The sequence below is a fragment of the Typopeltis vanoorti genome, chromosome 25, assembly GCF_054136105.1.
Source record: "Typopeltis vanoorti isolate ZY-2024b chromosome 25, IOZ_Tvanoo_1.0, whole genome shotgun sequence".
Taxonomy (NCBI): Eukaryota; Metazoa; Arthropoda; class Arachnida; order Uropygi; family Thelyphonidae; genus Typopeltis; species Typopeltis vanoorti.
In genome coordinates this window covers 9,898,555-9,912,492 of record NC_143573.1, presented here as the reverse complement: position 1 = coordinate 9,912,492, position 13,938 = coordinate 9,898,555, and the positions used below count along the sequence as shown (strand labels likewise).

The window sequence follows — 13,938 nt, the reverse complement described above, 5'->3', positions numbered from 1 at the left end:
ACTTTCACACTTTATAAGGACAAACAAATTAGGAAATTCAATGAACTTTACAAGAAAAAATATCAGACACAAAACAACCTCCGAGATGACAAAGTGATTTTTGATTTGTCAAATCACAGTCTCACAAAAAACGAATCTGACATTCTCAAAAAAGGTTTTAACTTTTCGATTATAACCAAACACATTCCTAAAATGGATTTCATGTGTGGAATTGAAAAAGGCCTATATTCACTACCACAAAACGTAGCCAACACTATTAGATTCAAAAGTACGATAATCCTAGCCAAAGCCAAACAACCTGTTCTCAACACGTCTCCTTATGATAGAAAGGCAATTCTCAACTTGAAGAAAAACAAAGATATCATTATTACAAAGGCTGATAAGGGAAATTCTACAGTTATCCTTAACTCTAAAGATTATTATGATAAGTTAAATGTTTTACTTTCAGACAACTCCACCTATAAGATCCTAGACAGAGACGCCACAATAAAAAATCATAATGAAACAAACCAACTAATCAGAAATTGTAACTTTTGGCCAGAAGAAGTGAAGAGAACACTAAATCCTCACATCCTATCACTCCAAGACTATATGGGACACCTAAAATACATAAACAGGATATACCTCTCCGTCCAATCGTTGATGGAAGATCATCACCAACCTACCTTTTGGCAAAGCATCTTGCAAACTTATTAAATAATAAAATAAGATCAACAGAATCCTATATCAAGAATAGTCAACATTTTGTAAATAAACTCCAAGCAATTAAGATTGCACCAACAGACATTCTAGCCAGTCTAGATGTTGTATCCCTTTTGTACCAATAGAAGAGGTAATAAACATCATCCAAGATCTTTTTCCTCCAGACATCACACAGATGTTTAGACACTGCCTTCAATCTAATTTCTTCAAGGTTAACAATACCATATACCAACAATTAGAAGGCCTAGAAATGGGAAACCCACTATCACCATCTTGTGCAGACCTTTTCATGGAAAAACTTGAAAAAGAAATTCTCTCCATAATCTCCCCCAGACCACCTACATGGTGGAGATATGTTGACGATATCTTCATTATATGACAAGACAGCTTAGAAAACCTGAAATCATTTGTGGATAAAATCAACTCAATACATAACAAGATAAAATTCACTCTGGAAGTGGAAAACAATAACCAACTGCATTTTTTAGACATTTTGATAAAGAAACAATCAAACAGTGTCAAATTATCTATTTACAGAAAGCCCACAGATACTGGAAGATATCTTCATTATACTTCAACCCATCACAAGACACACAAACTGAGTATTATCCACATGTTGAAATATAGGGCCAGAAAGTTTATATCAGAAGAGGAGGATACTCAGACTGAACTCTCACTAATGATAATAAGTTCACAAAATATCCATTTTGTGAACTTATCACAAAATGGATATCCTCAAAACTTCATAAAAAATATCTATACAGTGACAACCCAAGACAAGAAGAATCACACTCCCAGCACATTTCTACTGTAGTGATCCCTTTCATCAAGTCAATTTCTTGACTTAGCAAGAATACTAAGATACAAGAATACAATAATACTAAGAATACCTACAACATCAGAGTGGTTTCAAACCAACCACCAGTATCAGACAAGTTTTAGGATCCCCAAAAGATAAGGTTCCTTTCTACAAATATCCAGGAGTATATTACATTCCCTGCTCCTGTGGTCTTGCCTACATAGGACAAACTTCACGGAGATTAGAAATCAGACAAAAAGAACATGTTGGTGATGTAAACCACAACAGAAGTATCTCTTCTGGCTTAGCACATCATTTCTGTATGTCTAACCACACGATAGAGTGGCAAAACAGCTCCATGCCATATCTCGATGACGATTACAGACATCGTTTATTCAAGGAAGCCATAATAGTGTCAATAACCAGCGGAAACCTCAACAGAGATCAGGGTGTAATTCTAAACAGTTCGTGGAAAAACCTTATCCTCTCTCCTAATCAAGCTGAATTACAGCTAGCCAGTAATCACATTACATGTTTACAAGAAACACGCATGCGTGATAACGAATAAGAACAATAAGTCCTTTCTGTCACGCGAACGTGTAACCTTAGCTACTAGTTGGTTTACAACATTTTTTATGTTCCTTTCAATTTGCATTTACTAGTTTTTATGTCTTTTCATAAACGCCTTGAAAAAGCCAGACAGTCTGTTGGCGAAACTGGTAGGCTATAATATAAGTTTGTTTTTATGGTCAACACTAAATAAAATTGTATTTTAATTATAAACGACCAAATATGTTTAGCTTAAACTGTATTAAGACTACTTAGGATATGAACAACACAAGTTTGGTACAATGAATAAAGGAGAGAAGAGGAAAAACTATATCAAAAACCCAGGTCAAAAGAGATGTGGTAGATTATTAACTATAATAGTAAATACAAATTCATCATCTGACTGTAGTGCCAATAAATAAATGGCTAAAGCATTATGCCAATAAAACTAGAACCATAAAAATTCTAGAACTCTAGGTTTGCTTTTAATTGGCATATTTTAACATTTATTTGTAGGCAATAAAGTCAGATAAAGTTTTATATATATATATATATATGTATGTATGCACGCACGCACGCACGCATGCACACACACACACACACCTTAACTAAAACACATGAATGTAACAACCCAGTCACATCAAGTTATATGAGGTGAATCCATAATATAATACATTTGACACTGGGATTCAAGAATATAAATTTACTTTATTCTGATCATTACAATATATGACATTAATCTGCAAAGAACTCTACTAACCTTTTCTAGCTCTTGTGGCGCAGCCTTCAACAACTGTTCTCCATTCTTGATCCATTTTTTGCATTCTCCCACATACATCCCAAGTCCAATCCGATGTAACCACTCTGCTATCATCTCTATATCCCAACTAGCAAATGGTAAGCTAAAACATTATGAAGTAAAATAATTATTATTCAGAGCTTGAAATTAATATCCATTTTACAAATAATACCTTTTCTTTAAAAAAAAAAGATGGAATATTATCACCAGTGTGATGACACCATATCACTCACTAAAGGTCTAAAACAGTGATATGATTTATGCAGATGAATGTAGGATGTTAGATTTAATCTAACACATCTGTATGATGCCTATCATTATCACAACAAAGGATAATCAATTATCCTGTGCTGACACCCACCTCAAAATAGCAGGAGTAAATAATGCAAATACCATGCAGATCATGCATTCTTCAGTGCTTTATCAGTGTCAAAGTGAGTGCCATCTAGACACAAGCACCTTGTTGTAACCATATCTACGAGAGATTGTAAATAAGGAATTATTATGCATACTTTTTTTTTTTAACCATTCTGTGATGATATTGAAGCTGGAGGGATCCTCAATGAATCTGGCATTTCAACCAAATGAACTCTTGTATGATTAAAGCACGAAAATATGCAGGAACACCCTACTGCTGCAAGCACACATCTGGTATGCTTGAATGTGTCATTGTGGAAGATACAGGCCAATCAGTTAACATTTCCAGCTAGTGTGCTACTTTAATGAATCAGCAAAAGGGGTCCAATGCAGTGGTGACTGCTGAATTTTCCCTTCCCCCATAGCATTATGAAGAATTCTTCACTATATTATTTAAGGAAATTACAACGTACTAGGATATACATTAAAATAAATATTAATATATTTCGGCAACGTCACGTTGCCATTTTCAAGAACTTAAGTACAAGACATGTGCACGCAGGCACAACAAAACAATAAGTGAGGAAGAAGTATGAAGCTATTATTTCTCCTAAAGTCCTGATGGTGCCCTCTAGAAGGCAATATTGGTATTCTTGGGCGACTGGACTGAAGGTCTTCTGATGTAGGTTTCCCAAATTTGAGGAAGTCTCATGCAGCCAAATTTGTTGAGGTTTGGATCGTTTCTTAGGGCTGAAGCTGATTCTATGAAAAGCCTTTCATATCTGTATTTGCTACGGTGTATTAGCCTGGCTTTCTTCCACCGTATTCTATGGCAGGTATCCAGCGCATGGTCAGCAAGACCAGAGTGGCTGTATTGGTGAAGCCGGATGTAGTCCTTGTGTTCTGAAATTCTGATATTTGCTGTCCTACCTGTTTGGCCAAAGTAGGACAGCTTACAGATTACTCTAAATCCATCACCATACCCTATATTCGAGGCACCTCGGAAAAAATCACAAAAATCCTAAAAGAACATAACTTCTTGTTACAAACCATATAAAATATTGGCATCCCTTATCCACTCAACTAAAGATCAACCTCCCCCCCCTTAGACCTACCTGGTGTACACCAGGTCCCTTGCAGCTGTAAGCTGTCCTACTTTGGCCAAACAGGCAGGACAGCAAATATCAGAATTTCAGAACACAAGGACTACATCTGGTTTCACCAATACAGCCACTCTGGTCTTGCTGACAATGCGCTGGATACCTCCCATAGAATACGGTGGACGAAAGCCAGGCTAATACACCGCAGCAAATACAGATATGAAAGGCTTTTCATAGAATCAGCTTCAGCCCTAAGAAACGATCCAAACCTCAAAAAATTTGGCTGCATGAGACTTCCTCAAATTTGGGAAACTTACATCAGAAAACCTTCAGCCCAATCGCCCAAGAATACCAACATTGCCCGCTAGAGGGCCATCAGGACTTTAGGAGAAATAATAGCTGCATACTTCTTCCTCACTTATTGTTTTGTTGTGCCTGCATGCACGTGTCTTGTACTTATGTTCTGGAAAATGGCAACGTGACGTTGCCGTAATATATTAAAATTTATTTTAATGTATATCCTAGTACGTTGTAATTTCCTTAAATAATATAGTGAAAAATGCATAACCAATGTCTAAGCCTTTCCACGAGAATTATGAAGAATTTTTTTCAATCTCCTCAGCACTGTATGAATTTTCTCTGGATAAGAAGAATGCATTTTAGAAACTGAGACAGAAATATATCATAGTGAAAATTTAGAGGATGTCAGCATTGTGAACTCTTTTTTTTTATCCACAATAATAAATTTAGCTTAATCCTTTATCCAAGTGTGAGCAAACAAAGTTTGCGCCTGAAAGTATCTTCAGGACTGGGGTAAGGTAGTACAACACCAGGCAACTCATTGCAAAGGTGGAGCAAAAAACCCAGTGATGTCTCCCCTCAGTGACAGGCATAATTTTTCTTAACTATGTTGATAACTTTTTGTAGTGTGTCATAATATGACATTAATTTCCATATAGCTTCTCACTGAATGCTCTCAAAAGCTTTTTGAGAATCAACAAAGTTGATATAAAGATCTGACTGTCATTCTATTGACTATTCTATTATTATTATTCTGAGTGTTGCTATTTGATTTATGCATGGCTTTAAATCCTGTTTGTGTTTCTCTTAGCTTTTGGTCGTGTTTTTTTTTTTTCCCCTTTTTCTTGTTAGTATTTTACTTGTTGTATTTAATAATGAAGTTCCTTTCCAATTACTACAATCAGTTCAATCTCCTTTTTTGGTATTTTGATTAGTAATCTAGTATTCTATTCATCTGGTCATTCTCCTTGCATCCATAGTTAAGAAATGGTAGAGTATATTCACTGTTACATTAATATTTACTTTTAATAGTTCATTTAGTATACCATCTATACCAGCTTCTTTTCCATTTTACTTTCTTTTAGTTTTTGTGTTTCACTTTAAAAAAAAAAAATTTTTTTGGTGTCTATTTTTAATATGTATATATATTTTTTCTTTTCTTTCTGGTATTTGAATTTCTCATCTCTGAAATATTATACCAATCTTTCTGTTTTATTTGTTATTGCAGCTGGCCTGGTTGGCCGAGTTGTTAGTGTATCTGCTCTCCAGCCAAAAGGCTGCGGGTTCAAATCCCACCGTGGGCATGGATGTTTGTCTGTGAAAATACTATTGGTGGTGTTTGGCAGTAGAAGCCGTGGTGTAGATGGATTGGTGGAGACAGAGAATTGTAGAGTAGGTACCCCTCCCTCGATGAGTCTTTGGACTCCCTGGAGGTGTTATGTAATAATAATAACAATAATAACATCTCCTCTTCTTTTTTCTTACCTCTTATTGTTCTTGTAATATTATATAATGCTTTAGTATCACCTTTATTAGCTGCAGTTTCTGCATCATTTAGTAGGTTTTCTATAAATATTCACATATTTATATTCAAATATTCACTCACTTATCTTTTCTTGCATTTTTTTAATCCCTTTGTGTATTTCTTTATATTTTTATTGTAATCTGTTGCTATTCTTATCTTGTATTATATTTTCGTTATTTCTTTTCTTTCTTCAGTTTTTAATTTGTGTGTGAAAATATCCATACTTTATCTTTTCTTCTATGCATTCCCAATGCAAAAGATAAAAAAAGAAAATACCATAGCCATAACTGTACATTAGGGAAAGATCAGAAAAAAAAACAGAGTTCTGCATAAATACAATATTAAAGCAACATTCAAGCCTTCCACAAAATCAAAACACATACTTGGCTTGTTCAAAGATTCCCTTTCCTTACCTTGCCCACCCAGGGGTTGACAGAATCTGGTGCATCTGCAGCTTACCTTTAACCTTGCAAAGACTTACAATAAAAATATAAAATAAAATAAAAATAAAAAAAACTGACATCCCTTATCTGCTCCACCAAAAATCCCTAGACCTGTCAGGTGTTTATCAGGTTTCTCGCAGTTGTCAACTGTACTACTTTGGCCAAACAGTCAAGGCAGACAACATCAGAATCCCTGAGCACAAGGAGTGCATCTGGTTCCACTACTGCAGCCACAGGACATGCTAAACATACTTTGGATGTCTACCACATTGTACAATGGAAGAAAGCCACCTTAGTCTACTGTAGCAAAAAACTATTCCTAGAATCTGTCTCAATCTTAAGGAACTACCCAAACCTCAACAAATCTGGCTGCTTGAAACTGCCTCAAATTTGGAAAGCATCATCCTCAGAACTTCAGCCCAACAACCAAAAATACACATTCTGGACCACTAGGGAGCACTGTTTAGGTCTTTAGGCTCAACTCTGGTTGCCATGCTTCAAGCTCATTTATCCAGTGTCAAGCTTACATGCATATATCAGTTTGTACTATGTTCTCTGATGATGGCAATTTGATTTTGCTGATATATGAGAAATATTAATTACATTTATTGTAATTAATATTTAGTCTAGGTTGTAATTTGCTTTAACAATACTGCTACATTATTTCAAATGAAAATGACAAAATCTAAAATGCTATCTGTTTCTAACTAGAATATTTACATTCATGCATTCAAATCTTCTTATAGTTAAAGCGATATAAATAATGCTCAATTCATTATTACATAAAACAATTACCAGCATCTATAATTACATTAACTAAAGAAATTGATAATTATAAAGAGTAAATTAAAGTTTCCTTCTTCTTCTTCTTCTTCCTCACTTGTCTGATGACGGGTTGAGTCCTCCCCTATGAACAAATCTTTGCCATTCGGTTCTATCTCTGGCCATTTCTGTCATCTTTCTGAAGCTCGATAACTGTGGCCTTTCCTTCAAAGACTGTAGCCAAGTTCTTTTTTAGTCTGCATCTTGATCGTGTTCCTCCAATGATTCCATTCAAGACTATATTTGGTAATCTTTGTAAGAACATTCTCTGGAGGTGTCCAAGCCATCTTAATTGCTGTTTAAGAATTAGAGCAAATGATATCTTCTCTATAGTTTAATTTGTGTTTCACTTGCTCATTTATTTTGTGTTCTGACCAGTGAGTCATTTATTTTTCTTAAGCATTTCAAATGCTTAAGAAAAATTCTTAAGCATTTCTAATGAATGTTTAAGCATTCTTAAACATTCATAAAAACTTCTCAACTCCATACATTGCTGTAGGTATAATAATGGTTTTATAGGATTTTAGTTTGAGGCTTTTTTTTTAAGTGCTATTATTTATCCATATTTTGTTTCATTTATTCATATTAGATCATCCTTTGTTAAGTCTGTATTTTAATGTTTCTAACGAGATGTGAGTAATGAGACTACCAAGATACATAAATTGCTTTACTTGTTCAAGTATAAACGATTTTCTAAATTTATTAAAACTTTTTCTTCATATTTTCACTGTTTTAGTTTTGCTTAGATGCCTCTTTAATGATGAGACCTCAATAAAGGTCAAAACCAGTCTGGGTACTGGCCCTTCTTATAACACATAGTATTATACACACACACGAAAGGTGCTTTGCATTATGGGGGTACTAAGGCAATCAATGTGAAGTCATTAGCTTCTATATACAAGTAACCTAGTCATGAAGAAAACTTCACATGCAAAGTTTGTTTGCTTACACTTGGATAAAAGATTAAATAAGTATGTGATTCTTGACATTTTGAAGATAATATCTTTTATTTGCACAAATCACTACTCATGAAATCTCCCACAAGGTTTCAAACATGATCAAGATCAAGTTTTGCTTAGATGTCTCTTTAATGATGAGATCTTAATAAAGGTCAAAACCAGTCTGGGTACTAGCCCTTCCTAAAATGCATAGTATTATACACACACACGAAAGGTGCTTTGCATTATGGGGGGTACTAAGGCACTAAAGACACTTATCAGTCATTTCAAACCTAAGACTAAATATTATTATAGAACATATATGTATAATCTAATATATCAAAATTCATAAAAAAAAATGGGGGGGGAAACGTGGGCTAAAGAATGGGATTCATCATCTTTTCAATACAATATGAAGAAAGTGCTTATGCTGTAGAATTTACTCCTGTTACCCTTGGTTACTTTCAAAATAAGTTTTAAAGGGAAACATTGTTTTGTTCCACAGCTGTAAAACATAATAGTTATTTATTACCCTTTCTTTTTAAAAAAGAAAGGGTAATAAATTATTTTGCATAAAATAATTTATTTTTGCATAAAAAATAAATTATTTTTTATGCAAAAATAAATTACATTATTATTTTGCATAAAAAAAATCCTGCAAAAGTGTTATTTCAGATTACATTAAAAATTCATAAATATGCTTTCCTTTATCAGTATTCCTCATTCAAATATTAGTTCACTTATAACTTAGTACAGTAAATATATAATTAACTTTTGAAAACAATGAAATATAGTAAAGTGTTGTATTGATAAATCTTGATAAACATTTGTTTTTGTTCATCTGCACTACCAACATTACAAGTTAACTGCAAACAATTTTATGACTTTTTTTCTTATTAAGAGACCATCACCATTACAACACAGAATATTATTTTTTAAAAAAGTAGGAAAAATCATCAAGAAAGAACCAGTATCAAAAAAATTAGGAAGAACCACAAAACCCACAAGAGACAGAAAGAGACTTGAGACTGTTTAGAAAAAATAATTTCACTTGGGATGAAAGAGAAGATATGAGATAATACATTAGCAGTTCTTGCTAGTAGTTAATAACTTCTACAAAAAATCAAGAAAATCATCAGCAATAGAACAATGCCAATTATTACATCTGAAACAAAGTTGAAAAGTATTTATCACTTTCTCTCAATAAGTGTAGAATTTAGTAACAATCAATTATACAGACACTTTAAAAAAGATTATCTACATACTCTGAATCAACAGTGATATCTCTTAAACAAAGTCGGGGACCAGCAGTTGCACGAATACCACCTCTTTTAAATTCACTATCTTCTCTGTCCAAACTATGAGATCCACGTTTCCACCTTTAAAAGAAATACATTTCTGTAAGTTTTAATCTGGTGTTTCTGACAGCTAATTTAGAAAGCAACTTAAAATTAATGCTGGTATAGGTCAAATAAAAAGAACAATGGGGGGGGGGGGAAGCATTTCTAAATGTTGAATTATAGAAATACTTCTAACATTACAAAAACAGAAAAACACCAAATGTATGGAGAATGTGAGTGAAAAGGATATACTACAATATGATAAGGTGATTCCATGACTGAGGAATATTTAATGCGAGTCAGATGAAATCATGTTTCCAGGTGTAGAAATTAAAGATGGAACAAGCATTGTTAGCACACAGAAAGAGAAAGTGAAAGAGCTAATAATTTAGTAGGTAATGAATCCTTTCTTTTAATGTTACACGGTGATCAGCATTCATATTTGAAATTATGGATTCTACAACCGTGTTAAAATAACTCTTTTTATTATCCCGACGTTTCGATCTTCATATCAAGATCATCACCTGGAGCATACATAAATATGCAAGACAAGCTGTGTTACATTTCAAACCGTAAGCTAGAGAAACAATGATTTGATCACATGCTACTCAGTGGCATGACCTCTAGTAAAAAAAAAAAAAAAAAAATTACATCAAGCTATATTTAATTTATGATTACACGAATAAACATTCTTGCTTACAGACGGTTTAACTTCCAGTAACAGTGATGTCCTATTTCTATTATTACAATCGTTATTTTTGGTTTAAAAAAAATTAATTATTTACAAATTACAACATGAATAAACATTCTTTCTTATAGATTTTTTCTTTAACAGTGATGTCCTATTTTTTAGTATTAAAGTTGTTCTTAGAGAGGAAGGATTCATGGGACAAATATATGCCTTCCATATGTATGGGATTTTTACACCATCATTATTGTTTAGATTGGGGTGTTTGATAATGATCTCACAAGCTTCCTTAAATTTGCGTTCATACCATGTTTTGGTGTGATGCAGACAACTAGTGTTTTTCCAGTCAATTCTATGTAAGGTGTTCAGGGCATGATCAGAAAGGCCAGCTTCACCATAATTATTATATTTGATGTGTTGTTTATGTTCTTTTTGTCTGATCGGAATTGTGCATCATGTTTCTCCTATGTATGGTATGTTGCAGGTGCAGTAAATACAGTATACTCCAGGGTGGGCCAGCAGAGGGAGTGGGTCTTGGGATGAGTTGAGTAAGCTTTTTAATTTTGCAGGAGGTTTAAAGGTGCTTTGAGGTTGTATTTTTGCAGTACTCTGTTTTATTGTCTCCGATGTCCCTTTAATGTAGGGAATGGTTATAGTTTTACTGTAGTCTGGTTTGTATTTGTTTTTTATTGAGGGCTTGTAGAGAATTTTGTTAACAGTGTTTTGGCTGTATCCATTTTTTTGAGAAGTATTGCTGATCACTTTAAATTCGTTTTTCTGCCTGTTCTTTAGAGCAGATCTTCAGAGTCCTATTTTTTAGGGTATTCATGAAACCTAGTTTTTGTGTTGGGTGGTGGTAGGAATTTATGCGTATATATTGGACAGTATGTGTCGGTTTCCGGTAAACAGTGAAGGAAAGATTGCTCGAGGGAAGATGTGTGACAAGTGTATCTAGAAACGGCAGTGTGTTACGTTTTTCAATCTCAATTGTAAACTGTATGCATTTGTGTTGCATGTTTAGGTGGCTAAGGAATATGTCTAGTGTCTGGCGGCCATGAGACCAGATCGCGAAAACATCCTCAACGTATCTAAGCCAGACTTTGGGTTTTAAAGGGGAGAAACATAAAGCAAGTTGTTCAAAATGTTCCATATAAAAGTTAGCAATCAGAGGGGATAACACACTGCTAAGGCGTATAGCCGAAGGGATTGATAGTCCGACTTATTACTTAGCCAAAAAATTAGCGGCAACACTCAAGGAGTTGGTTGGTCATTCCCCCTCCTATATCAAAAACACACAATACTTCATAAACATCATCAAAGACATTACATTAGAAAAAGATGATCTATTAGTCAGTTTTGATGTACTGTTCTCTTTACAAATATCCCAATCAATGACACAATTCTTCTTTTACAGAACAAATTTCCTCCAGATATCACGGTGCTCTTTGCGCATGTATTACGTTCTGGTTATTTTGTATGGCAAAACACTTTCTACCTACAAAAAGAATGCACAGCCATAGGCTCACCATTATCCCCCCCCCCCCGATTGCTAACTTTTATATGGAACATTTTGAACAACTTGCTTTAGGTTCCTCCCCTTTAAAACCCAAAGTCTGGATTAGATATGTTGACGATGTTTTTGCGATCTGGTCTCATGGCTGCCAGACACTAGACATATTCCTTAGCCACCTAAACAAGCAACACAAATGCATATAGTTCACAATTGAGATTGAAAAACATAACACACTGCCGTTTCTAGATACACTTGTCACACGTCCTCCCTCGGGCAATCTTTCCTTCACTGTTTACCGGAAACCGACATACTGGCCAATATATACACATAAACTCCTACCACCACCACCCAACACAAAAACTAGGTTCATCAATACCCTAAAAAACAGGGCTCTGAAGATCTGTTCTAATGAACAGGTACTGAAAAACGAATTTAAAGTGATCAGCAATACTTTTCAAAAAAATGGATACAGCAAAAACACTATTAACAAAATTCTCTACAAGACTCAATAAAAAACAAAGACAAACCAGACTACAGGATAACTATAACCATTCCCTACATTAAAGGGACATCAGAGAAAATAAACAGATTACTACAAAAATACAACCTCAAAGCCACATTTAAACCGTCTGCAAAAATTAAAAAGCTTACTCGACTCATCCAAAGACCCACTCCCTCCACTGGCCCACCCTGGAGTATATCGTATTTACTGCACCTGCAACATACCATACATAGGAGAAATACGATACACAACTCCAATCAGACAAAAAGAACATAAACGACACATCAAATATAATAATTATGGTGAAGCTGGCCTTTCTGATCATGCCCTGAACACCTTACATAGAATTGACTGGAAAAGCACTAGTTGTCTACATCACACCAAAACATGGTATGAATGCATATTTAAGGAAGCTTGTGGCTTGTGAGATCATTATCAACCACCCTAATCTAAACAATAATGATGGTCGAAAAATCCCATACATATGGAAGGCATATATTCGTCCCGCGAATCCTTCCTCTCTAAGAACAACTATAAACAGGACTGTAGAAAATCCAGGATCCTAAATCTAAAATAACTTTAATACTAAAAAAATAGGACATCACTGTTAAAGAAAAAATCTATAAGAAAGAATGTTTATTCATGTTGTAATTTGTAAATAATTTATTATTTTTATTTTTTTATTTTTTTTTAAATCAAAAATAACAATTGTAATAATAGAAATAGGACATCACTGTTACTGGAAGGAAAACCATCTGTAAGCAAGAATGTTTATTCATGTAATCATAAATTAAATCTAGTTTGATGTAAATTATTTTATTTTATTTTTCACTAGAGGTCATGCCAGTAAGTAGCATGTGATCAAATCATTGTTTCTCTAGCTTACGGTTTGAAATGTAACACAGCTTATCTTGTATATTTATGTATGCTCCAGATGATGATCTTGATATGAAGATCGAAATGTAGGGATAATAAAAAGAGTTATTTTAACATGGTTGTAGAATCCATAATTTCAAATATGAAAGTAGGTATTGAAGAATTTGAAATGTGTTGCCAAGCGCAGAATGAGAGAAGATATGAAAAGAGAAATAAGTGATTAAAGATTGCAAGCCTGTTGGCATGTGGGTTTTGGAGGAATGAAATGCAATTTCTGGACGTATGGTCAAAATGCATACCACACCCCCTACAATAACAGTCCTCCTGAATGACAGACTGTACTAGAATGGATTTGAAGTTCAGTATCTAGAGAAAGTGTTAGTCAGTAAAAGAATCTTTATGAAAAAATGAGGCTAGTGCTATTTAGGTGAAAAAATGTGAATGAGTGAAGAATGAATATGAGAATTTCTAAGAAAGATGAATGTAGTATTTCAGGTGAGTGAGTGAGTGACTGGAATGGTCTAGTCATTAAAAGAATGCCAAAAGTATGCAGGAATAAGGTGGGCAAGTTTTTTTGGCACTGGTGAGTTTGATTTGGCCAAGACATTGTTGATTACAGTTATATGACATAAATGGTACCTTATATCTAGCAACAGACAAGCTACGTTTGAGTTTTAACCTGATT

At 34.1% G+C, this 13,938-nt stretch overlaps 1 protein-coding gene across 4 annotated transcripts in view; it reads right to left on the bottom strand.

Moving 5' to 3' along the window:
• Positions 1-13,938, bottom strand: part of LOC150092525 (liprin-beta-1-like) — a 494,640-nt gene that overhangs the window by 135,372 nt on the left and 345,330 nt on the right. For all 4 annotated transcript variants that reach the window (XM_090414366.1, XM_090414364.1, XM_090414365.1 and 1 more), the window contains 2 exons: positions 9,600-9,713; positions 2,811-2,952 (listed from right to left, as the gene is read on the bottom strand). In XM_090414366.1, coding sequence (XP_090270492.1) covers positions 2,811-2,952; positions 9,600-9,713 — 256 coding nt within the window. The remainder of the gene's footprint in view (positions 1-2,810; positions 2,953-9,599; positions 9,714-13,938) is intronic.